Here is a 27,666-nt window from a genome sequence, read left to right as displayed (position 1 = left end):
CATTCTGCGGACAGTCCGTCATTGTGCCCCGATAGTCTGACGTTTATTTTGACACGCAATAGGCTACTTGGGGTGATGAGGAGGCAATGAGTAGGCTACTTCGATATGGAACCAAGCGTAAGGGCTGTGAATTTCCATCAAATTTGGACCCATGTTGTGTCCAGTGGGTTGATAGAGTTCATGTGTTTGAGCCAAATATAAGTAATGTTATGATGACACTTTATTGTATCTGCTTGGTATCCATCATTGTAACGTTTTTGTTCATTAATGATATACTGCCTCTTCATGCACCTTATCACTCATTTCAAAAGGTTTTAAACCTTTGATATAAGGCTCTGTTAGGTGAGGCTAGATTATGTTAAACATCACTCACTGCATTTTATAAAGCGATAAGCAAAAGAACCTCAGATGACCAAAAAGAAACACAACAAAGGAATGTAGTAAATAGTCTGGTACCACAAATATTATAACTGTTGAATCAAAACTAATGACATCGAGCTATGAATCAGAGCTAATAACTACAGTCAACTAAGGCTGTCTAGAAAGCTAACATACTGTTAAGGGTATGATTTAGCTGGTGTTCATCGTCTAGCAAGCTGTACACATTCCTCTTCCACAATCACATCGATGTCACGCTAATGAAATATTTAAAGTGTTGTGAATATGTGGGTGCTGCTAAAATGCATTTGCTAAATGCATGCATTGCCCCACCCCCCTCAATCAATCACATTCAGAACTGCACATAAATATTTAATATGCGCGGCCTGACATTTTCCTGCCTTCTACCTCGCTACTTCAATGATCTCTTCTATGGATTCCTATATAATCGGCAACTGGCTCCGGGTGTCAAGGAGCTCACCATCGCTCTACCCTCTCAGACCAATGCATCTCAACCCGTTCTCTCTCTCTCATTAATGCGCTGGCCAACCACCTGTCACGCGGGGCACAGTCCTGAATCACAACAGCACCGGCTGTACGCAGAATAGATCCTGACGGTGCCGTGCAATCGCTTGGCCCACTGAACGCAGAGCAACAAAGCTCTTTAAAGGAACCATACAATATTGATTGGGGAAATAATGTCTTTGAATGCTGGCCATGAATATTTTATGAACATCCCCTCTCTACACTCAACATCTAGCCCATCACACATGTGTGTGTGTGTGTGTGTATGGCCTGTGGGCTTGTGGGGGGTTTGAAGGGAGGGAGCAGTAACATAACTTTAGGTTTCTTCCCATGAGGAGGGAAAAGATGGCGGTGTACTGTTACGCTTCATCTTCTCTGCATCCTGTTTATGGTATTACACATTTAACCACAAACATAAAAACATGTTCTGATACGGGCATTCACCTGGGGGCTTATTGAGCGTCATGGCCATTTCGTGCACAGATTATTCTTCAACTACTTGAACGTTACTAGAGTCAACACAGCCTGTATGATTTCAAGGCACTACATTTAAAAATGCACAGGAAAAAAAAGTAAAAAAAAAACAACATATTGACTAACACAGGCTGCATGAATGCACACACACACACACCATCCCTGGAGAGAGGGAACATAAGTGAACGTTTCAACTGTGAAATGATATCCAGCACTGATGCCTGAGGGTAAAACATGGCACTGGGCCGGAGAGGCGAGGAGTGCACACACACACACACACACACACACTCACTCTCTCTCTTACAGGAGGAGAAAAAGTCAAACAACTCCTACACCTATTTGCATACGCTGATAATACAATCAATCTAAATGTTGTTTTATAGCACTTCACCTTCTCTTCCTGGGCTTACGGTTAGAAGAACAAAAGGATGAAAGAGAGAGAAGAGACAGAGAGCGAGAGAGAGAGAAACCATTGTGAAAAACCATCAGGATAAGGAAGAACATTAAGGATAGACAAAGCAAGTCCAACTCAAAAGAGAGGTGAATGCACATGGAAACACACACACATGCACACGCACATACATACACACACGCACTCACACACACAGACACACACACCGCCCACAAGAGAAATAGCCTAATCACAGAAACAAAACACTGAATCAGAGACAAATCTAAATGCATTACAATGAAGGAGAAAACGAAAAAGGAGAAGGAAAAACTATGAATACATTATGAAAAGACAACAGCGCTTACAAAGAACAAAAAGGGAGAGAGAGGGAGGGGGAGGGAGAGAGCGCGAGCGAGAGAGAGACAGAAACAGAGGGAGTAGTGAGAAGGTCAGCACCATCACTACATTACACCAGCGTCTCAGTGAATCAGCTCAGCCCTGCAAAAGGCCGTAATTACCGTGGTGGAGACAAGCAGCCCATTAGCACATCCAAACACTGCAGCGTTTTACAGTAAAGTGCAGAGAGTCTTGCATCACACCCCACGCCCTTCCAAGGACAAGAGGGCGCACGGCTAGGCTGACCTTCTACTGGATGCCCGAGCCTCCATTGCCAACAGGGTCAAATATGAGAGGGCAGAGGGCCACGCGCTACACGAGCTACACTCACTCATTGCAACCCATCTGAGAGCCTGTAAAACTTTATGCCTTTAATGATCATTGGTATGACCACACCATTAAATACCAGGCACGCGTCCATAAAGATGAAAGTCTTAAGGCTGGTTTAATTACACTTTATGGCCATGAGAAAACATTACTGCCTCCGCAACTCCACATTACTGCCTCCGCAACTCCATGCTGTTCTCCAAGTCTTCATGGGGACCATTTGAAATGGTGTTTTTAGGGAAGGAGTAGTCGAGGGAAGTCACAGCAGTAGGCAAGCAGAGCTCAGCTGCAGTAGGTAAAGTGGTGTTTTAGATGAAGGAAAGTGGTTGGTGGTTTTAAGGACACGTTGCATGTGAGGTGTTCAAACTGTGAACGCATAGAGGAAGCATGTGAACGCACTGAGGAAAACCTGTTTTTACATAAAAAAATGTTCCACTGTTAAAGCGACTGCACCAATCCCTAAGTTGAAAGGATTTTGGCTTATTTTTTTTGTGGTTTTCACAACTTGTTTCCAGTACTCTCTGTGACTGTCTTCCCAGGGTGACCAGACGTCCACTTTTTCCCAGGAGAGGTTCTTCCAGCACTTTAAGTGTCCTGACTTATTCTAATAAAAATAATCATGTTCCGTCCCGTATTTCTCTTTTCCTTCGACTTGAATAATGGGGTTAAGCTTAAGGGCACTAAGATAAGGGTCATGGGAACATAATTTACTAATGGTAACATCACTTACCGATGACATGCCACGCAAGGGTGCACACCTACTAGAGTTTGCTAAGCTTTTGTCTAATTTTCCAGTTTTTACAACGGCAAACTTGGAATAGCCCCAAAATTTCCACCAGTGGCCAGAGATATAATGCGTCTGCTCCTTTTATAAAAGGGGAGGGGATCAGGTCACACTCAGCTCCTATATTGTAGTATACATCTCATTTCATATAGTTTTATACCAATCAGATTGAATCGAGTCGCCTGTGAATCAGAATCGAGGGCATTTGTGCCAATACCCAGCCCTAGTAATGACCCAGGACTTGCCCATCTTATGCAGGGTGCCCAGCACATCTCACACAGCACGCAACAGCAGTGAGCTGAGAGACTGCCAAAGATGATGAGCAGTTGTCTCAATGATGTCCCAAAACACAGAGAGAGAGCGAGACTCAAAGGGAGTAGTTCTGGGGATCATCTGAGCCGGCCAAGAGAAAACAGTTAGGAGAAAACTCACACACACATACAGCACTCACACAAGCCCAAAGAAGAGACGCCGATGGCTTTGGCCCAATGACTCACTTACTGATGGGGGAATACGGTCAAAATCGAAGCGACTGCCAAAAACCAACACATCAGTCAAGTAACGCAACGTCTGACAGTGGATAAAAAACAATCCAGCCTTGCTGGCACACCCTGATGCCCATGATCTCACACAGTTGCAAAAGGCTGCCCTGACCCGCTATTTATTTATTTATTACAGTTTTGGCAGGAGGGGTGGGAAAGTGGGAGGTGTGTGTGTGTGTGTGTGTGTGTGTGTGTAGGGGGGTGGGGATGCGGGCGCCCCGAGGAGCGGCCCTCTCTCTGCCCGCATGTAATCCGCTCTGAGCCTCTTTCTTTTCCCAGAGTGCTCAGGGGCCCCCGCGTTGTGCTGACGAGGCGGGTCGGCCCCTCCACTTTCTAATTCCGCAGCCGTTCTGCTCTGCTGCCTCAAAGCGCAGAGAGAAAGAACGAGAGAGGGGAAAAATAGAGGAGAGAAGAGGAGACAGAAAGAGACTAGGAGAGAGAGAGAGAGAAACAGAGAGAGGAGGAAGAAAAAATAAAAAGAATGAAAATGAGAGAGGGAAAAAGTCCAGGGTTAAATCTCCCCTCTGCAGCAGGAGCAGCCTGCATCAGGGCCTCTGCAGTAGTAGAGCATCAGCACTGAGGAAGAGGAAGAGGAAGAACAGCAGCAGCAGCAGCAGTGGTGGCAGCACACAGAAACGCCCTCTCCACACCAACACACACAAGTGCTGAGTGAGCGCTGGCACGCAGTGCGGGGTGCCGGTCACTCGCAAAATCATAAAACCTTTTTTCCAGATCAGTCACTTTCATCTCATTTGTTTAATCACTCTGCCCTTCCTCTCTCTGTGGGTCTATTTGCAGCAGTACAGGTTGCATCATGGTGACTCACAAGTGGAGGTGCCACTGTACCACTGCACCGGGAGAGCTGCTAACTCAGCGCTCAGGGCATGCTTGGTCAGAGAGTCTCTGGGCCAGGATACAATGAGCACCGGACCGAAGGCTCTATCGGACATGGCTATATGCTCGGATCATATGCAGAAGAGGCACTATGCGTGAGCTATCTCACAGGGCTGGCCTCTGAATAAGTGCATTATCCACACTAATCATCTCTTCAGGCTGTGCACAGAGTTCCCTGAATGTACTGCAAATAACGTGACAATACGTCATAGGGCTAGAGACACCATACATTTATCCTAATTTTTTGGATGTTCAAAGTCGCTGTGTAATGCTCAAGTCATACACTAGTGTGGCCAAATCTGTTTGCCTTGATTGACTGAAAATATCACTGGGCTTTCAGGTATTAACTTAGTCTGTAGTTAGTTAACTTTCTTTCTGTGTCTAATGAGCTAGTTTATTTGTGTAACAACATCCTTAATGGCGTTAGCAACTAATCAACTGTTTGTCAATCACTAGTTTGCAACAATTTTTATGGTCAACTTTTGTCGATGAAATCGATTCGTTGTTGCAGCCCTAGTGCAGAATGCTGTACGGCTTGTTGGCCACCTGCAATCCTCTGTTCTTGACTCTGGCCTCACAGGAGCCATGTGTTTGCCGTCTAAAGCCTTGTGGGCAGGTGGTGGCAGCGGAGGGGGTGACAAGGTGACTGGGGTGGCACATCTCTGAGGTACGTGAGGCGTGGTGGCATCTGGGCGTCCGGGAGCCCAAGCCTCCACAAACGCCAGACGATTATTGCTGGCCACGATTACTGACGGCCTTTCCTTCCCCTTTCGCTCTCCAGAGCTCTGCGACCAGCTGCTCCGCTGTGGAGTGACCGCACACACACACACTGAATTCTATGCAACACATTCTGTGCTCCATATCAGGTTCAGAGAGGGAGGAGGAGACAGAGAGAAAGAGAAAACGTTTCAAGGAAGATACAGTCTGAGGTGGGAGTTAAAGAGAAGAAAAAAGAATAATTAAACAAAAAAATGAAATATGAGAAAAAGAGAAGAGGAAGAAGAGAAGAAAAAGGGTGGTTAGAAGGAGAAAGGCCAATAAGAGAAGATAAGATGTATTGCTAGAGGTTAAAGCTCAACAAGGAATCAGGGGATTTTTTGGAAACCACACCAAAAACCTACTCAAAATGTAAGGAGTTTCCTTGGGAAAGGTGAATTGTTTAAAAAGCTGACTGCTAGCAGAAGACACATTGCCTTTCAAACCCATCTCTAATTGTGAAGAGGAGCTGAAGAGGGATTGACCTCGGCTGGGTGAAAAAAAGCCCTTTTTAACAAACTAAGCACTTTTAAACAAATGCTGGGTGAATATGAAATGACCTTAGAGTTTAACTTATCTCTGACGGCGTGAGAGAAAAGGAACAAAAACTTCTTTGGCTTTTCCCTTCATATTTCAATTAAAATATCACTAAGGACCTCCATTTCTTTGCCTTTCATTTCAGGATAAACAGCTCAATAGTAAATCAAGAGGAGGAGGAGGAGGGGGGGGGGGGGGGGGGGGGGGGGATGAGGGTGAGGAGGATAAAAGAAAGAGTGTGGCCACAGACACAGACTCTGGGAGGATGAAAAATGAGGCCAGCCCAGGGGAGAGACTTTCGATCCCGTAGAAGGCCACTGGCTGGCTGCACTCGGGGAGATGGTCCGAGGAGTCAGATCACCACTCTGACCGGCGGCCAGAAAACAGATAAAAATACAAACGCACACCGCCTAAACTCATTCTCTCGCACATATATTGCAAAAGAGTGGTATTAAGCCACGCGCTAAGGTGGTATTTTACTGCAACTTGTACGCACACTCAGTGCAAAAACATGGCTTTAAAATGTACTGCATATGTGGAATAGCATCACCTCAAACGGCTGTGCATTTGGTCTTAGCTTTAGCGTCTAATAAACGGATGCACTCCAAGCCCGTGAGTCAAATTGCCAATTTTTGTTATTGTTCCCCTCAGGTTTAAGAGCCCTTCCATGGGCAGTTTAAGACAACACAAACCAAAACGCACGCGCACGCACACACGCACACACGCACACACACACACACACACACACACACACATACCACAAAGGAAGTGAGAGAACTAAGTGGGAGACAACATTAAGGAAAATATTGATTCTGTCCATCCAAGCATGACATCATGGTCAATAAAGCTCCTACACTCCATCTTAATGGCATTGCCCGGGTGATGTGACAGGCACTTTGCCTTGCTGGCCTCCAACAACAATGCTGCAATAAAGAAAAGGAGGGGAAAAAGAAAAGAAAAAAAAAACACATACAGATGCTCCTTCTAAATTTTCTTTTACGGCGGACAAAACCAATCCCTTATCAATACCAATCTGCGTGGGGTTGTGTTCAGGACCTAGCAGAGGAGGGCAGTGAATTAGGCTGGAGAGAATGAATAGAATGTGATTATCATCTGAAGTGTTCTTTTATGGAATGGACATGCAATTAAGGAGGTTGGCTTCTCTGCTTTCAACATTTGAAAAATGTCAAATGCAAACGACAAACAACAAAACTCTTTACAAGTGACTGCCTGTATTGTTCAAAAACCTGCATCTAAATATACAGACATTCTGGTTAACCTGTTGATCCTCCCTCTCCCTCTTTGTCATGTGTCTCTCACACACTGCGCTTAAGGAAACCTAGGGCCACTGGTGCTAACTTTGTATTAACGGGCATGTCTTTCATTGGAAACTGTGATTGTACAGGGCAAGAGAGGGTTAAATGATAAAATAAAGGAAAGGGATGGAGATAAAAAGGAAGTGACAGTAGAAATCCTGGACGAGATACATAAAAGAAGCACTTTGTCTGTTAAGTTAAATTAAATCTGAATGTAAAGACAAACTTGAATGGCCATGTCTTGGCACATCCAGGTGCACCAGTGTGACATTACAATGAGCATGTTCAGAAACATGAAAGCAATCAAACTCGCTGATGTGTTTTGTTTTCCTCGTTGGAGTTCATTTGCATGTGGCCTTCAGCCGCATGGCAGACCGAGTGAGGCAAGTGACAGGAGACAGAGACGGAGCGCATCTAGGAGGCAGGGGGACGCGCAGAGGGAATGTCACTCTTTAGAAGTGTAATTGATCTGCCATTGTCTGCTTTTTTTATTCCTCCCCAGCTTTAATTCATTTGGTGCTGGCTCAGGCAAATTCTTTCCTCCCTTCCCTTTCCCTTCCCTTCCGCTGGTGAGAATGACACAAGACACAATTCATGTCAAAGAACATTTCTTTGACAAAGAAAAACACTCAGACAAAGACAACATCGTTGGATACAAGCAAAAGTACCGCTGGGGGACCCACACCGAGCAGCCGTGGACGGCCCTGGCACACTGTTCTGTTCCCGGGTTTGCTGAAGCTCGCTCTGGGTCCCTACATGGGTCCTAACTGCCTTGTGTGTGGCAAGTGTATGTTGGAGCCTGTCCAGCTCCATTACTAGAGGTGGATGATGTGTTTATTGGACTTTATGTGCCCGGCGCACCTGCTTCAGTGGGTGGAAGAGATGGGAGGGGGGGGTAGCGAGAGAGAGAGAGAGAGAGAGAGATGGAGAAATTAAGAGGGCGAGAGAGAGAGAGAGAGGAAGGAAGTCTGCTTGCTTTAACTCAGAGGCTTCATTAGCAGGAGCTAATAGATCACTCTATCATCAGGACACAGGAAATGAACTCTACTGAGGGGGTCCCAGCCCAGACATGATTAATTGATTTAACACACAAAAAAAGGAGGAGAACGTGGGAGACAGCAGGAGGGAGAAAAGAGAAAGAGTTAGAGAGAGAGAGAGAGAGAGAGAGAGAGACAATCTCATGTTCATCTGAAAAAATAAATGAAATGCATCTCTGGGGGATGAAAATAGAGAAGATGGATTGCCCTCCTTTCGTCTATTAATGAGATGAAATTGTACTTTTCATGTATGTAGATTAGATGTTGTCTTCCACATCAAAGAACACGTGTTTCAATCTCACAGTTTCAGCGCTGACGTGCCGACAGAGAAGTCTTGCATGTCTGTGTCATCCTCGCTGAGAGGTTCCGTGCTAGGGGTGGGAATCACAGGTTGGGCTAACACACAATTCGATATCGTAACTTATCACACAGTATTGTCATTTTCCTACAGTCTCGATATATCATAACAAGAAGAAGAATAGGTTCAGTCAACACAGGAGAACTTAACGGGTTCCCTTCAGTATTCAGGCAGGTTCTCCAATGTATGGTGTGCATGTAGAGAAGGGGGCTTGACAGGAGGACTCTGACAGGAGGTGCGAACGATGGGTGTACATAATTTAGAGAAGGCGGTGCAGACTCACCATTGGTCGAGCTCCTGCTGGGCTTTGGTGCGCTCCTTCTCCAGACCGGCCTCCAACTCCACGGTGATCTTCCTCCTCAGCTCGGACTCGTCCTCTGTAGGCCACAGAAGACAGAAGTGTCTCTAGAATCTGTGTGTCAGTATGTGTGGATGTGTACGTGTGAAATTTAGTGACGGCTGCTGTGCCTGGGTCGGTGTGGACTGAACTGAGCAGTTTGTGTATCTTCAGTCTGCTTGAGTGAGATAGAACAGCATATCTGGTATATACTCCTGTCTGTGTAAAGTGTTTGTGTCCGGTTTTTTTTGGCCTGGTAAATGTTTTTTTAATGAGAAGTTTAAATGTCCGGTATTAATGCATACAACACCTAAATCTTTTAACAGGACATTTGTGTTTTAACCAAAGCAAATAAATCAAACACAGAACTATGTCTTTGTATCCGTTATTATCTATCTATCTTATTGATCACTGTAATTGTGAGGTCACTAAATCCAATCCTCTCATTAGACAGCAGGGGGATAAAAGTGGTCGCTGGTCATTCCCCATGAAGTTTCAGTCTGAGGTCTGCCCTTTAGAGCCTTCACCACGTCCCAGCAATGAATAGAAAATCTCATTTTGATTGTCAGACACATCATGGTGATTAGCTAATCAAATAGTTCTATGTCTACAAGGAGGGCATAATCTATCAGAGTGATTAGCTAATCAAATAGTTTGATGTCTACGAGGAGGGCATAATGTATTGGAGAGATAAGCAGCTCTCTGGGTTTGTTTGATAGCCTGTAATGTGACGGTAGGCCCACCAGCCTTTAGAACTGCAAGTAGTATTCATATCAAATAACTGATTTATAAGATGTAGAAATCATCTGGTAGTGGCGTTGCTTTGATGGTAATACATCTTAATGTGTCTAGAAATTGCAGCGTAGGTTATTCCACTACAACCTAGCAACAGTAAACTCTGCATTTCTCTAGCCCTTTTCATCCGCGAGTGGTTGAAAAGTGGGTGTTTAAAAGCTAAAGTTTAGCTTCTTTCTTAAGTTTTAAAGTCTTTAGTTTCACATCTATGGTTGCTGAGCAGCTTGACAGTTTTTGATTCAAATTAGAATTAAGAAGTGCCAAGCAAAATCGTGCTACGAAGTTGAAAGTGCAGTCTGCACTATGGCAGATGGGTAGGATTTGGACATAATCAATTCATGTTAAATTCAGTTGCCCACCCTACATTCAAATGCCCACCCCAGGATGACATCCTTGTTACGGTCAAAACTGATTTGAGGACGTTATCATTCGTATGTCAACCTAGCTGTAATTGTTTTTAGTAATACACAGGAAAAGATGTTAAATTCCTTGTGCTATTGGCTGGGGATTTCCCACAGAGGCCAAACCTCTCACTGACACATGCAAGTACTCAACAACCTAGCCTAAGTATTATAACCCAACAGGCTGCACCATAACCATCATACCAATAGCAATACTTAACAACATCAACAAAGAGGCCTTTGTGAGCATTTCATTAGGGTTGTCAAGAGGTAAATATTATTTAGGTTACATTATACTTGCGATTGTAACATTGATAGTTATTGAAACATGCGCTGATTAATTTGATTGGTAAACGTGTTTCTTTCAGGATCCTGGACCAGCAGGTAAAAAGTTCTAGCGGAAACCCTGTAAGCTAAGTGTGAATATGCAGGTTTGTCTACAGAAGTTGTACATTTGCAGCAAGACAATTGTGTGTGTGTGTGTGTGTGTGTGTGTGTGTGTGTGTGTATGCATGCTGTGAGGTTAGTGGGGTGGGACAGCAGCACTCTCCCCCTCCAAGGCTCCTGTGACTCATGAGGCAGACAGAGGGCCTGGGAGAGCAGCCCTGGTGGGAGCGAGAGCGAGGGGGTGGGAGGCCGGGGCTGCCATGCACCAGCAACCTCCATCATAAAAACATCATTATATTCAGCACTCGTTCCACTCATACATACACAGAGTTCCACGTTTCTTGCTACTGCTATACATTTTGTTCATACATGTTCCATCACCTACATCACACTAGGCAATTATCCATGAAAGTGGACTGCAGAGGTGTGAAAGAGGTGGGTTACGCATTGCAGGTGAGATTCTCATTATTCTAGTAATAGACACCAAGATTGTCTCCGATGTCAATAATGCCACTGTTATACCTTTGCCTCTATACCTCCTACCTGTGCTACTCCTGCTAAAAATATACACAGACACTCTGACTTAAAATGTTTGCATAACATCCTGTCGTGTCACAGGTGAAGAATTATTCTGCAGCTTAGACTCATAAACAGCTTATCCTAACTAAGAACTATAAAACAAGGAACCCAATCCACTTTGCCAATTACCTGCATCTAGGCCGAGCAGCCTTAGCCAACTCTTGTACACTTCCAGTACAGTTCTGCGATGTACAAGTCTGCTCTTATATGAAAAAAAAAAAAAGAAGACACTCTGTTCACCACCCATTTTAGCTGCAAATCCCAGAATGGCCTCATGAAGAGCATGTTTAACGCACACTAGGTCTGAGGTGTGGAGGCCCAGTGGAGGCTGCCTTCGTGACTGGAGCTTGTTACAGCCCAACATTCACAGGCCTGTGGGGTATTACGCTTCAGGCCCTGTATGCAGTGCCCAAATAAGCCCCCATCTCGCCTAATGGGCTGAATGAAGAGACCAAAGAAGAAAAGGAAAGAAGGAGAAGCAGAGAGAAAGAAAGAGAGAGAGAAAATGAAAAATAAAGAAAAAGGAGGTGAGTTGAGAGAAAGAGAGAGAGTAAACTGGAGAGGAAGTCAGACAAAGCAGTAGGCTGAGAAGGAGCAAGAGGGGAGTGTAGGCAGGCAGGCAAGGCAGAGAAAAGAGCGAGAGCGAACATCTCTAATTCCCAGAACCTGCTCTATCTTTGAGCTCCACTGGAGATGAGCTCCTTGGCGGTGGCTTCCTACTGTTCCACTGTTATCAAGTGAAGCCTCCATCCTTGCCTAAGAGCCTGCTAAGTTCACCACTGCCCCCCAATAATTAACCACAGGTCCAGCATGTGGGTACCTGATGTAGGGTGCACTTAAAATGACAAAGGATTAACCATTTCCTTTATGGGAACATCCCTTAACCAACACTGAGACATAAAGGGCAGAAAAATTCCTTTCAATTGTAAGAAGGCAGATAAGTGGTGAAGTAGAGCTGGGGATGGAGCTACATTTGTATTGCCAAGACACCTCAAGGCCGGAGAGATATCTACTTGTTACCGTGCCGATGCCCCAGCTGATACCACGCTTTCCGGCGAGGGGCTGCGGTGACATTAATCAAACAGCGGGGGCTGGGTAATAGATGCAGGGGTTGCGAGCTTTCCGCACATTTCTCTCCTGGACGTTGATGTTTGATAAAAGCAAATTAAAGATATCCGCCTGATAACCGATAGGGCTCCACAGGTACACATTCGATTCCAGACGACAGGAACGGGTCAATCCCATTTTTCTCTGTCCCTCCCTCCCCGTCTCTCTCTCCTCTATCTTCCTCACTCTCTACTTCACCAAAGGACACCTAAGGCCATTGGTGACACCTTTGCATTCACAGGTACATCTTTCATTGGGACATGAGTTGATTAGATTGAAGCATCACAGGGTTAAGGGAAGAGAAAGAAGAAGAGAGATTAAGAGATTAGGAAGTGAAGGAGAAGACCCGAGAGAGATGCATTCTACAATTTTTTTTTTGAATTGGCAACCTGAATCCCTCCTTCTTTTGCAGTCCTGATAATGATGAGACTGGGGCTCCTACTTGGCTCAAACTGCCACACCTTACAAAAGCTCGCCTTTAGATGTTTTACAGTGCTTCCCTTCTCTATTTTTCCCCCTCATTATTCATCACTCCTGCGCCCAGGGGCTGTTTCAGTGAACTCAGTGGATTCAGAAGTAGAAATGGCCCCTAATGCAATAAATACCATCTTGAATCCTTCAGGGGTGAGCGGGGTCACAGAAAAATCCAGAAGGACATTAGCAATCTCATCCGACTCCCTCCCAACTGTGTCAATCTTGAGTGAGCCATGTAAATGTTAAAAGATTAAAAACTCATCATCCTCACACTTCTTTCCCCTCTCGCTCCCTTTTCTCTTCATCCTGCCTTCCTTCCTTCCTTTGCCTCGTTCTCCTGAACAGCCAGCGGAGGAACCCGGAGAGGCGCTCTCGGGGAGGAGATAATAGACACGGCGGACGGCAGGTTCTCATCAGAAGTTTCATTAACCCCGAGACCTGCTCAGAGACGGAGGGGGGGAGTAGCCAGGCATAATCTGGAACATTACCACTTCCTCACGCTCCAACTTCAAAACGTCTCCGCCCCCATCAGAGGACACTCCCTGGCATTTCAAACAATACCTCTCCCCGATTGTCCTATTCCTTCCTCTATAAACCACACCAACTTGTGCCTTCATGATAAAAATTCATAAACCAGCACGTTAATAGTATACTTTCAGGTAAAAACAAAACAAAAAGATCTTCAGTTCAATTGCAGGTAGCAGTCAGCGTATGGGCGATGTATCGAATTTTTTTTATTTAATGCCACCATTGTCTCACCTCCTCCTGCAGGTCTTGGCAATCATATTTAAGAAAGCTATTAAGAGGGAGGTGTGTGGGCTCTGGGTATGAATATTTATAGTGCACGAGGAAAGTGTGGGAGTATCAACCTTGGCCGTGTGTAATCAGCACACATGGCGAACCTGGTCTGATTTAGAGACTGGCCGTGCCATGGAGAGCCTAACTTAATGCCACCACTCGTGGACACACATAATCAATGTCCCCTCACCGGGAGGGTAGCCACCTCGGGATATTGAGTTGAACCCTACTGAAACCAGGATAGGTGCACACACAAACACACACACTCAGAGACAAACACAAAACATAGAGCCAAGGTCGAACAGCTTAAAGTTTTGTGTTTACTTTTTGTTCGCTGGAGTCATGGGAATTGTGCAGAGAACTGCAATGCCCTACTTTTATCCCACGCCCAAATGTCCCAAACGATGACTAACTGTGACTTCACTTTCTCTACACAAACTTATCAACAAGCACAGACAAACCACCCATCTGCCATCATCCAAATGTTAAACGTAGTGAGTGTGAGAGAGAGAGAGGAAGCCAGTAATGAGAGGCAGAATGACAGAGAGCATAATCCGCAAAAACACTCATTATTGAAACCCATCTCGCTATTGCTTAACTGTCTCATTGGAGAGCTCTGATACAGGCAGCAGTGAATTCAAACTCTTTTTTAAACTCTCATCATGGTGAACAGCAGCCCTACCATAGTGATGCAATCCTGAGTCATGGAAAGAATCTGTAAAAACCCATACTTACAGGGACGCAGGGAGAAAGATAATGGCTTTCACACCTATTGTCGGGGTGCTATATTTATATAGGGCAACATCTAAAATAGCAGCAGCAACTCGTGTTAACTCAACCCTTGGAAGTTCTCATTAGCCTTCGATTAAAAACCCTGTCATGAAAAAGAGGGTAGGGTATGGTACTCCCGAGAAGGAGTAGATAATCATCAATACATGCAAAAGAAAAATGAGAATTTTCCTCAACAATCAGAAAACGCTCAGTACTGTGTTGTGGTCTGAGAGATGAGGGGAGGTGGGTGGGTGGGTGGGGGCTGGGGTATGAGGATTTTGGACTCATTTATAATTCTGAGTGTCTGTATTAAAGAGCCTGAATGCGGAGGTGTGAGTTTTAATCACCACAGCCACTGCACCATAGCTTTGATTGGCCTTTCCTTAATTGCCTCTCTGATTGTGCTTGGACACGGATGGAGAAACATCGCCCACCATCACCATCAAAAGGGACGGCCTCCCACACACACGCTTTCCGCTCTGTCCTTTCCATCACACACCGATAACCTTGAGCCAAGAGCCTCCACATTTAGCCTATCAGGAGAAACCTCGAGCCACGTGTACCACAAGACGTTTCGAAAGTTATTGAAAAGGGTTTTAAAAAAAAGAGCTTTACAATTGCGAGAAAAAGGGCATGCATGACACCTTTGCTATGCAGCTGGCTAAAATTGAACCTCTAATTACAGCATCAATTCATTAACTTTATTACAAGGGAGAATTAATCGTTTCATTAATGTTGTGCTGAAAGTCATGAATCATAATATAGGAAGCCATGCAATGGCAAAGCTAAGGGGAAAAAAGTGACTACTTTTTCATTTCGAATGGATCAGCCTCTGCTCCGCATGACAATGGTGCATGGCAATCTTATGGTGCAGATTTATTTCTGGGAAGTGGCTTTAGTGCAAAACATGACAGGACAGACACTAGATTCCAGGAAGCTTTGGAGCTAGGGCATTCATAATATAACCAATTCCCACACACACTGTTATTTGTTGCTATTATACCGCATGTTGTCATGTGGGGGTGAGAGCAATACGGCAAAGTAGATCTTTATTCTATCCACTGGCAACCTCGTAACATTAACCACAACCTTCTGCCATGGCTTGAGTGGGAATGCGAGCACCAAGATTCTTATCTTCAAAAAGGGCAAGGGGGGGTCCCCCCCCCATTAATTCACTACATTGATATCAGATTAAGCTGCCCCATTAATAGATTGTTTAATGTCTATGTGAAGCTATTTAACATCATCTACAAGTGGTTATGATCACTTTGAACCCAAAACTTTATTTTATTTGTGAGCATATTTTGAGAAATTAAACTGTTTCAGGTTATGCAGCAAATGGTATCGCTATGGTTGCCTAGGTGCTGTGCTAACTTTTAAATAACCTTAAATGGTTTTAATGGCATAAGTTCCATTTGCATGAAATGATAGCTAATTATGTAGCTGACATTACAGAGCCCTTTACTATCACTGTGCCATGAAGTATGGCTTTACTGTAGTCACTTTATCCTAGAAATCTTTGCTGCCAGAGCTGACTGTCTCGTCTCACTGACGTTTCTGCTCAGTGTTGAGAAACATACTGTTTCATGTGGGAACGAAGACCCACAGAACTTTGCTGTGATGCCGATTTAGTGTGAAAGGCAATTTGTTATTGATAAAGGATTGAAAACCTGACAAAGGTCTTAATTATTATTATTTTTATCTCACGGATTTCATTTATGAAAGGGGCTATAAAGTCCTCCAAGAATCAAAGTAACTAAAGATGGTCTTTACTGTATTTAGCAAACATGAACTGCTGGGATGACCTTTGGTAGTTCACATACTGTATGGAGAGGCAGTTTGTGACCTTTCTCATATGTCTTAGTGTCCACTATTCAGGCAAGTGGCATCCATTTCATTACCGCTGGTTGCCCCCAGTGGCAACCACACACTGCATTTTTATGATATTCATGAATAAAATACAATTCTCAGTGATATCTGAACATTGTGTAAGACCCACGCTACTGCATTTTACAGCTGCAATTTATACATTGCTTTTGTTTCTGCAGCCCTGCAGTCAATACTCAGGTGTGGCCTATACATGGGAAGGCATTTTTTTGGCCTGAAAGTTAGTAACACGCACAGTAACTGCCAGATAGAATGGTCACTCTCCATCTTTTACATATGAATCCCATTAATGTATCAGAAAAACATGGGATAGATAATACATTTTTTGTATTTGCTTTGTTGTATTCAAAGACTAATTGGTTTAATCGCTACTGTAGTACTATAGTGAATAACTTATCACATTTCACTTCATCTTTTATCATCTTTTTAAAATCAAGTCTAAGTGTCAAGTTTTATAGCATTTTTATGTGATTGTAGGTGTATATTTATGCATATTTATTTATTACACGCTTAGTTTGTATGACCTTGAAATTGCACAGAAAGGCATTTGCTCTCAGGTTACAGCATGTAGACTATAGTTCTGGATGTATTTAGAGTAAACTGTGAGTGTGGGGTTTACTCACCTGCTGGAGGAAGCACCACAGGCTCCTCCACAGCTGGAAGAGGAACCACAGCTTCAGCAAGAGTGACTGGCTCCACAACCGTCACGGGGGCCTCAGCTTCAACAGAGTCTGGCGGGGCAATTACCTCCACAGGTGGAGGTGGAGCGGCAACTTCTACAGGTGGGGCAATTGGCTCGACTGGTGGAGGGGGGGCAACATCTTCGACAGGAGGTGGAGGGGCAACAACTTCAATAAGAGGTGGAGGGGCAATTTCTTCAACAAGAGGTGGAGGGGCAATTTCTTCAACAAGAGGTGGAGGGGCAATTTCTTCAACAGGTGGGGGTGGGGCAATTTGCTCAACTGGTGGAGGGGGTGCAACAGCTTCTGCAGTAAGTGGAGGGGCAATTATTTCAATAGGTGGGGGTGGAGCAATTAGCTCAACTGGAGGAGGGGGAGCAACAACTTCAGCAAGAGGTGGAGGGGCAACAACTTCAACAAGAGGTGGAGGGGCAATTTCCTCAACAGGTGGGGTTGGGGCAATTAGCTCAACTGGTGGAGAAGGAGCAACAACTTCTACAGGTGGTAGAGGAACAATTACCTCCAAAGATGGAGGTGGGGCAGCTGGCTCCACAAGTGGAGGAGCAATGATTTCCTCCACTGAAGGCGGAGAAATAACCTCCACAGGTGGAGATGCAATTACAACCTCAACAGGAGGTGGTGCAACTGATTCAACAATTGGAAGGGGGAGGAGGACTGCCAGAGGTTGAGGAGGAGGAGGGGGTACAGCAGTTTCTATAGGTGGAGGCGGGGCCACTGCTTCAGTGAGGGCTGGCCGAGTGGTCACAGGTTCGATAGGGAAGGCAGGTGGGGGGTGTACAGACTCTTCAAATAGTGGGGGAGGAGGGGGGGCTTCTACCTCCACAGCCACTGGCTGAGGAGGAGGTGGAGGCACTTTGAGGGGTTCTGACAGTAGTGGAGGGGGCATTGAGGTAATCGGATCAAATGGAGAGGGAATTGATACAATGGTGGGTAAATGCTCAACTACAGAGCTGGAGACTGTGGGAGGTGGTATGGGGACCGCAGGTGGAGGTGAGGGGGCCTTGGGCAGGAAGCGAGCACCGAGTGGAGCTTCAGGTTCCCTCATGCGGTTGATAACATTCTCAGAGAGCTGAAAAGGGAGCAGATGGAAGTCAGTCAGGAGGGGGAATCCACAAACAAGTGTTTTCATCACACAACAAACCAGCTAGTCATATTCAACCAGCATTGTGGACTTTTGTGTTACAACTTAAAATTGAATAGTCTTGTAGCGATGAAGATTAACGATATGTACAGACAACTAACGACAACATCTGTAACGCTCTAAAAAAAAACATCTGAATGTAAATAGGCAGGGTTAATATTTCATACTCCATGCTAACAAAAAACTTTAAACTGTAAGGTTAACACAGCTCAACACAGTAGCTCTCCAAGAGAGCGACACATTCGTAACCTCTCTCTCAGACTTTGAAAGAGCTGCGACAGATAAGGCAAAAACGATGACGAAGTAGTTCATAGTGCACTGACTCCAGCTCACCAAATGATCTTGTAAGCAAGCTAGCTTCCAAATATAACAAGTTTCTAGCGGTGACAACATATAAGGTATTTAATTGGCGTTTGTAGGCTGATAACACCGCTTAAAACACCGAGGTCAAATACAGTTAATCCCCGTAAACACTTGGTACACTGAATTGGGCCACCTAATTCATTCATCATCAATTAGTACACAATGTACCCTTTGGCATGGCACGCATAGCCACAGTTAGCCACCTATCTAGATAGCTAGCTAAACGTGACTACATCAACTAACTGAAATTCAGTTCAATACCCAAGTGGCCTATGTGTCATCATGCCTAAACATATTAATTTGTTTTAAATGTAACTAGTAAAACTATCGCTTTTGTTTAGAGTGTGATGAACTTGGCATATTTTGTGAAACTCCGTTGTTTGTTTTTAGCACTGTTCAGGCTTCTGTCACTCACCCTGATGCCCTTCACAACCGTTATGTTTTCATTTTCGTCCGACTCAAAGGAGACACGGCGCGTACTATTATTGGCTCCCATGTCTGACCGCTGCGGCAAAAGCGATACAACCTGCGTGCAACTTTAGTTCGGTGTCATGAATGTAAAATTTGGAACAGAGGGAGATTTCAGACTTCAGCCTGAACACCACGGCTAATACCGCACGCTATCGTGCTAAAGGTTCAAAAGACAAGCTTCCGCATTGAGCCCATCCCCTTTCAGCATCTGAAGAACAAACACGTTCATTGGCCAAGTGCTTGTGACGCATGCTATGGACACAAGTCAAATGCATAGAGTGCTGTACATAGTTCAAATTCAAGTTGTTCAAGTTCAAGTATTTATCAGATGCACAGAAAAACAGAGTCAAACTTGGCACTGAAATTCACAGGACAACACACCGCACAACAAACTACCATAGCATAACATAACATAACATATAAGTACTCTGAACATAAATTACACATATAATAAACATATAATAAATCTAATAAATGTACAAAATAAATATACAATATACATAAACATATAATATACACATAATAACCTAAACTAACCTAATATACCTATACTAACCTAAAGACAAATCAAATGTGCCTGGTATCAGGTGCAATCTTTATTCTTTATTTCAGACACCAAGTTCCATATAAAGTAACAGACATAATTATAATAAATAAATAAAAATAGAAATAGAGAAAAACAAAAAGATACAACACACATAATACAGTGCATTAAAAAGTATGAAGACATTTGTGCCAATGTCGTCTCAAGTTTGAGGTAAAGCGATAACAGCTCTTTAGAGGGTTGACCAGAGCCTCTACTATGCAGTTCTCAGACTTGTCCAGTCGACACATGAAACCATACATCAGTTTTCTCAAGAGCGCCTCACAAGTTGGTACGTGCTTAGAAACAAACAACTGACTAGCACGATGCCACCTAGGCACATGAAGCAGCAATCTAAAAGCATCATTGTAAGCTACTTTCAGTCTCTGTATACTCCTTTTCCTGTAATTTGACCACAAATGAGCAGTGTACTTTGGTGTTATGTAGGTTCTAAACAGTGAACCTTTAACCGAATCTGAGCACATAGAAAACTTTCTTAATAACATATTGTTCTGAGAATATATTTTGCAGCGCTGTCGATATATATCGTTGTCATCAGTCCAATCATGACAAATGACATGGCCCAGATATCTTATTTCCTCACGGGCACCAAGGGGACTGCCAGATAGATAAAAGGTAGGGAAGGTTAATTTCCTATCCTGATTACTTCTGACTATCATTATGAGGCTTTTCTTTGCATTATATTTAATATCATGGTCTATGCCATACTGAGAGCACACCCTCAGCATCTGTTGCAGCCCAGCACTGTATGGGCTGAGTAAGACCAAATCATCTGCGTACATCAGATGATTGACAATAGATTCCCCTACAAGACAGCCTGTATTTGTCTTATTCAGCTGGCTTGATAAATCGTCCATATAAACATTAAACAAAAAGGGAGATAAAATTCCTCCTTGTCGAACTCCGTTGCCAACATAGAAAGGAGCTGATACAACATTGTCCCATTTAACATGAAAAGTTTGATTGGCATACCAGAACACCAAAATCCTCACAAGAGGTTTAGGGACACCTCTCGCTAGCAGCTTCATAAACAGTTTTTCATGACAAATTCTATCGAAAGCTTTGGAAGCATCAATAAAGCATAAAAATACAGATGAATTAAGACTTTTGTACCTGGAGACAATCTCCTTCAGAGCATAGATACAGAGATCAGTACCATGTTTTCTTTTAAAACCAAACTGATTGTCAGCAGTCAGAACATACATTTCCAATTTCATTAATAGAATTCTCTCAAACACTTTAGACAAGATACTGGCTAATGCAATGGGTCGATAGTTGTCTTTGCTGTTCAGTTTGACTTATCCTTAAGAACAGGCACTAACAGCACTGACATAATAGAGTTCGGTAGAACACCATGAACCATAATTCCAGTAAGACACGTGGCTAGTAATGGACTGAGTCTATAACTGGCATTTTTTAGATGCTCTGCAGAAATGCAATCCATACCACAAGCTTTGTTGTTGTCAAGCATGTGGATGGAATCATAGATATCTACTGATCTAACTATCATGTCTGCTGAGAGACCAACGTACCAATTCTAACGGTGTTACTTTTAACACAATTAAATAGTTTACTGTAATGCTCTCGCCATAGATCTGCAATGTTACTAATAGTGCAAACAGTAGAAAATTGTAACATGTAAAGTGAAAGGTGGCGAGATTGTATCACTGTCCATTTAAAGGCCTGATGGCCCTTCAAAAGAAACTGCTCTCCAATCTACGGGTTCGAGATCGAATACTTTGGTAGCGCTTACCAGACGGCAAAGGGGAAAAAAGTATTAAGGATGGATGGTGGCAGTCTTTAAGGATCCGGCCAGCTTTTCTTATGCATCGTGTGTGAAAGATGTCCTGCAGGGCTGGGAGCTCCCTGCCTATGATGAACTCCTTAGACCTGACCACACTGCGTAGGACCTTACGGTCCTTGGCTGTACAGGTCCTTTACTACACTGTGATGCAACCACTCAGGATGCTCTCTATAGTTCACCTGTAAAAGTTAGTGAGGATGACTGATTCCATACCTAACTTCTTCAGTCTCTCAGAAAGAAGAGCCGTTTCCGGGCCGCTTTCATCACCTTGTCCATGTGAACAGACCAGATGTCTATGGTGCTGTAGGTTGGCAACTCCAAAACAACAAAGTGTATTTCATTTAATAATTTGGGAAGGTCGTCGTCAGCCGCTATATGCACAGCGCTCTGGAAACCTTGCGTAACGTTTTAACCAAGGTTTACCCCACATATTGATATTCCTGTTTCACAATATATTCAAATTCACCATCATCAGCCAGTTTACGTTGTAGTAGAAGATAAAGCAGATTAATGACAATTCTGCAAGAAAAAAACTATATCCTTGACCAATGTTATAATAGTATATAGTAGTGATGACGTTTTGTTTGTGCTAAATTGTATAATAATGAACAAGACACATATTGATCACATTGGCTTTATTCTGGCCAGTTCATGTTTGAACAATTTTCATTGAGTGTAGTAAAATATAGTCTACTGGTATAGCTGGACACTTTGCTGACGTGTGCAATGAAGCATCACTGTAAGACGTTTCTGTTATTTCTACAGTTACAGTTTTTACCACAATGGCATGCTTGTGTGAGATGCAAGAGGTAGGATAAACATCAATTCAGTCCTATGCGTCAATGTAACATAAAATGAAGGCATCCTTGCCAAGGCATCCTTGCCAGTCTATGCAGCTGGACTGAGCGAGTTCTGCCCTGCCGGTTGACATAAACCCCCTGAGGAAAGGGAGGATATTACATTCTGAAAAGCAAATCGGAGAAATGTCCTGTGTGGTAGTACTGTATGTCTATGTGGAAATAAGCAGGTTGATTGATAGTTTTCCTGAACATTGTGTATTAACATTCTGAATGTGTAATATAAGGCCTGATGTATCACATAGAATACAAATAAAAGCATATATGTAAATTATTACATTTTTGTTTTGTATTTTGTCAAATGGTCCAATACACACTTTTACTTACATTTTGGATTTTCTGGCTAACATGGACTTTTCAAATCTTTGCTCCTATTTATACAAAAATCCACCAGCATGTGCTGTAAGAATTCTGAGGTCCCAAGGAGCGTGGTTGACCTCCTGATGAGTCCAAGTGCCACATGGTACAGTTATTTGCTGTGCTGGTTTGAAGAGAAATAGCCTTTATTCTGCCATTTGGAAGGAGACAGCAGATTAGCAGCAGACCAATGGGACATTTGCTGCAGGGCAAGGTGATAAGAACTTCCAAATTAAACTTGGCAGAGAGGGTCAAACCTTGGTGAGGAGAAAAAAAAGACCTGCACAGCCTCATGATTGTTTTCAGAGAGAACAAAAAGATCACACACACAGTGTTATCTTGACAGTCCATGGCCACATCAATCAACATGGAAACTGCCACATCGACCCTACCTCAGAATCAATGGCTTCCCTCCTTTCTGTTTGTAACAGCAGAGATGGTCAAGAGATACAGGAGAGCTTTTCTGCAGTGTACAGACCTATATGTTCAAATGTGTTCTATGTCCTTCAGCTCATTTGTTTCCATGCAAGAAGACTTTATGAATTAGGCTACTACATCAAGTAATTCATATAAATTAAAATTTAATGAATCACTCTTTTTCACCAATTACAATACATCTAAGTCAATGCTACATAATAATTCAAGAGCTTGGCATTCATTGCATTCACATAGGCTACATTGAGCGTATTTAGGGCTGAAGTAGGAGACATTATGTTCAGTACCTTTATTCATACATCAACCTCCGTTTCTAAAACGATGATTTTGAAATTGTATTTTTTCTTTCTGTAAGGGAACTGGTCGACAAAAATCAGAAGACACAGCCACAAAGTGCAACGCAGCGCTGCCTACAACTCCCAAAGTCCTTTTTGCATTCTCAACCGTACTTGCTGTATACGCAACTGGAGTTCAGCAGCTCATTGGCTTCTGGTAGCCAAAGTTTAGGCTGTCACCTTGTTTGGGTGCTTTAGCGGAAAAATGGCAACCGAGACAGGAAGATACAGAAACACAGTTTCTAAAGCCAAAGATCCCAGCAGTTTACTCATTTCTGTCATAAGGTGAGAGCACCGTAGTTGTTTTACACCTATTGCCTGAGGTTCTATCAATATGTTAATACGGACGTTGTCGGGGAGAAGCAGGAGTAGCCGTTTAGCCTTTTGGCTAATGTGGCCAGTCTCTTTGCTTCCTGTTGTGATAAAACATGGCTAATTAACGTTTTTGTCGACCATTACATATACGTTTGCATATATGGCATTTTAAAACGACTCTGTTTTTTCCAAAATATTTCACATGGCTATTTCAGAGTCTTTAGTTTTCACCGTTAGCTTGCTAAGGTTGTCTATGTCAAGCGGATGTCAGGTGGTGTCCATGGGATGACTTGAAAAGGCGTCAGTAGACAGCAGTGTTTTGAGGTCTTGCTACACGCCATATATGTATTTTTTTGCAGCTTCAGAAACACGCACAGCTTACTTAAAGTCCAATATTGTGTACCAAGAAACATTCTCACATGATTTGTCCGCTGTCACTAGCCCTTGAACGTCACTTACCACCCCTCCTCTGATACGTGCCTATAGATAGCCCCTTGTTTGTGTCTCCATTCTTTAGTTCATCACCAAATAGCCAACGTACCAAACATTTTAGATATTCGATTTGGCAGACTTCTATCTGAAAAGTGAAATGGGAAACACAGTCACATTTACATTTGTATTTTGTCCTGATTGCACTCCATTAACAAGAAGGCTGTTGCTGGCTCTGATGTGTATACAGAGTTTGAATTGCAAATCCAAAACTGCTGTAACTCAATAGTCCAGAAGGGTCCACAGTGTATTATTTTTAATCAGAAACCCTTTAGAACTCGCCTATTTTATGTTTTCCATTATCTTTTAGAACACTGTCCAGCAGTGATGATGTGCAGGACAGAGAGACGGAGAAGAGTCGCCTGGAGGAGGCGTATGAAAAATGTGACCGGGAACTGGATGAGAAGATTGTGCGCCACTATACAGAGCTGACCACGGCAATTCGCACCTACCAAAGCATAACAGAGCGAATCACCATCTCTCGCAATAAGATCAAACAGGTAAGTGGCAGCTATCTCAATGTACTATACATAGAGTGGTTTGTGTAGATCCGCTTAAGATGAGAATATGGAGTTACAGAGTCACTCTAGTTCTTCTCCAAAAGATCAGCCCACATCATGTATGGAACATTGTTGTCAATACATCATACTTGGCCCCACCATGCCTGACTTGCTCTTTTGCTTTGAGATGAATTGGACAAACAAGGGCATGGTCCGGGTATTAGAATTACTCATTAAGTCTGAATGGGAAGAAAATTCAGAAATGTAGAAGTGTACATTTTGTAAAAGGGGGAAAACATTATCTACTAGGGGCTCTGCATAAATATGATCACTTATATGGGCCTATGTGTATATCACCTACTACTGCAGATGATAATAAGTAATTAAATGGAACATGTAGCAGATGTCAGTGCTATTTGATGTGTGTGGTGTATATTAGATCCTGTGAATGAATAGCACATGAATGTAATGCTTTAATGTCCTGGGATCGGAGATGTCAGTGTAAGATGTAGAATGATGATGCTCAGATCAGAAACCGAAAGCCTCACGAGAGCTCCAAGGGTGAAAATGAGGCTCCTCCTGAAAGAGGACAGATCTGAGATCAGCCGGCTAAGGCATTTCTAGAGTAATTCTTAAATCCTTTTTTACCGTATTATTCTGGTGACCATGTATTAATCCAGTGAGACTTCCATAATCTCTCTCCAAATATGCTGAATGGTAATGAAAGATATTGTTCGGGCTGGGTGGAAACGGCAACTGAAAGATCGTTGAAGCTGAATGGAAATGATAGGAAGGTGGCAGTATGGGGTCTACCTAGGTATGAAAGGTGCGAAAATCAGCAGACAGGAAGAGTCTTGCTGACCATTTGTGTGTTGATTAGATTAGATTAGATTAGATTCAACTTTATTGTCATTGCACAGAGTACAAGTTCTGAGACAACGAAAAGCAGTTTAGCATCCAACCAGAAGTGCAAAATAGCAATAATTAGTGCAGAGTATGTGCATATGTAAAGTGGAATAAGTTAATAAATAAGATATATACAGTAAGAGATGAAATATGAACAGAACTGGGACTAGCAGCAATTGAGGTAGGAAGTGTAGATATGATATATAAAGTGCAGGTGTAAGTATTAGTGGTGGTAATAAGTGAAGTGAATGAGGTATTTGTAATATAATGTAATAATAATTAGTAAGTATTGTAAGGCGTTAGTACAGTTAATACAGTAATACAGGAGAAAGTGGGATTGTAAGTACAGTTAATACAGTAAAAAGTGGACTATACAGTAAAAAGTGGGATAAAAAGACATTCTGGTGCAAAAGTTCAGTGGTTGGAGGAGGGTGTGTGGCAGTCAAGCAAGGGTGGAGGGGGGAAGTACAGTCTCAGGGGGAGGTGTGTGTGTGTGTGTGGGGGGGGCTTATCCCCGTGGAGCAGAGTTCAGTAGGGTGACAGCCGCAGGGATGAAGCTGTTCACCCAGAGGGTAGGAGGGCAAGCAGTCTGTGGCTGGGGTGTGAGAGCTGTCCTTGATGATGCTGCGCGCCCTCCCCACACATCTTTTGCTCTGGACAGCCTCAATGGTGGGGAGAGTGGAACCGGTGATGCGTTGGGCAGTTTTCACCACCCTCTGCAGTCTTTTTTGGTCGGCAACAGAGCAGCAGCTATACCATACTGAGATGCAGTTTGTGAGAATGCTCTCAGTGGTACAGCGGTAGAAATTCTCCAGAATCTGAGGAGACAGATGGACCTTCTTCAGTCTCCTCAGGAAAAAGAGATGCTGGTGTGCCTTCTTGACTATGGATGAGGTGTTAAGGGTCCAAGAGCGCTCCTCAGAGATGTGGACACCCAGGAACTTGAAGCTGGCAACACACTCAACCTCCATCCCGTTGATATGGATGGGGGTGTGTGTGCCATCTTTCTTCCTGAAGTCCACAATTAGCTCTTTGGTCTTCATGGTGTTGAGAGCCAAGTTGTTGTCGGCGCACCGCACCGCCAGGTGCTGGACCTCTTCTCTGTAGGCCGACTCAGCGTTGTCGTGATGAGGCCAATCACCCTTGTATCGTCTGCAAACTTGACAATGTTATTAGAGCCATGTACAGGTGTGCAGTCGTAGGTGAAGAGGGTAGCCTGACGATGTCATACTCATAATTCAGACCAAAAATTTTGTGGGCGGAGTTCAGGCTGGTATCCAGGCTATGAAGAGGGAGTAGAGGAGAGAACTTAGCACTCAGCCCTGTGGCAGCCCTGTGTTCAGGATGAGGGTTGATGAGGCGTGGTTCTCTATCCTCACAGACTGGGGTCTGTTGGTTAGAAAGTCCAGTATCGAGTTACAGAGGGAAGATAAAGAAGGTGGCGTGACTGTGATACATTCTTGAGGGGGAGGAATTCATATGAGTTGAAAGTATATGAAAACCACAAGTATTCTTCATGAATAAGAAGTTGTGTAGTGCCCTTTATGTCTTTTAAAAGTTTGTGATTTTAACCCTGAAAGGCATCAGAAATGTAAATTCTTCAAATCCTAATGGCTCTCCCCACAGGGTGTTTGTTAATTAGCAGATGGACCAGAGCAGCTTTTTTTTCAATTCCTGTTTGTTTCATTTGTCTGGTGACTTTGAGACTTTATTGCAAATCATTTGCACAAATCCCTATTGTAGGCCTCTACTGGGGCACTCAGCTGTCAAACGCCCTGCCTTCCAAACAGCCATTCACGCCTCCACTGGCTTGTGAGAAAATATCAGCAACACTTGGATACAAGTGCTAAAGCCCAGACGTCTAGACGCTAGCAGGAGGGAATTGGGCCTCGTTGCCGAGCAGCTGTGTTCTGAGGGGGAGTGCAGGGAGGGCAGGGGGAGGACTGACGTCACTCTGCTGTGGTGGCTAGTTCTCTGATGGCTGGTCCCGGAGGCCTCCTCTCTCCATCATCAGAGGTGTCAGAGGCACCCCAGCATCCTCCTCTCCCCATGTTTCCTGATCTGGAGACATCGGCTCGGGCCAGCGAGCTCTGTCAGATGAGAAAAACCCAGGGACTAGCACTCCGCTCACTTGGCT

The 27,666-nt window shown here is 43.7% G+C and overlaps 2 protein-coding genes across 2 annotated transcripts in view; one reads left to right on the top strand and one right to left on the bottom strand.

The window, feature by feature from the left end:
- The window catches only part of chchd3a (coiled-coil-helix-coiled-coil-helix domain containing 3a), a 64,959-nt gene extending 45,862 nt beyond the window's left edge, over positions 1-19,097 (bottom strand). Inside the window, exons 1-3 of the mRNA XM_080851099.1 lie at positions 18,872-19,097; positions 16,875-18,021; positions 8,999-9,092 (exon numbers count right to left, since the gene is read on the bottom strand). Coding sequence (XP_080707225.1) covers positions 8,999-9,092; positions 16,875-18,021; positions 18,872-18,952 — 1,322 coding nt within the window. The 5' untranslated portion in view covers positions 18,953-19,097. The remainder of the gene's footprint in view (positions 1-8,998; positions 9,093-16,874; positions 18,022-18,871) is intronic.
- Positions 19,098-23,504: 4,407 nt separating this feature from the next.
- Positions 23,505-27,666, top strand: part of exoc4 (exocyst complex component 4) — a 116,625-nt gene continuing 112,463 nt past the window's right edge. The window contains 2 exon segments of the mRNA XM_080851124.1: positions 23,505-23,604; positions 24,434-24,623. Of these exon segments, the coding sequence (XP_080707250.1) occupies positions 23,525-23,604; positions 24,434-24,623 (270 nt within the window). The 5' untranslated portion in view covers positions 23,505-23,524.

Source organism: Sprattus sprattus, assembly GCF_963457725.1.
Source record: "Sprattus sprattus genome assembly, chromosome: 14".
NCBI classification, from domain to species: domain Eukaryota; kingdom Metazoa; phylum Chordata; class Actinopteri; order Clupeiformes; family Clupeidae; genus Sprattus; species Sprattus sprattus.
Note: the sequence above shows the minus strand (reverse complement) of the source record. Positions and strands in the feature narration are given on the sequence as shown.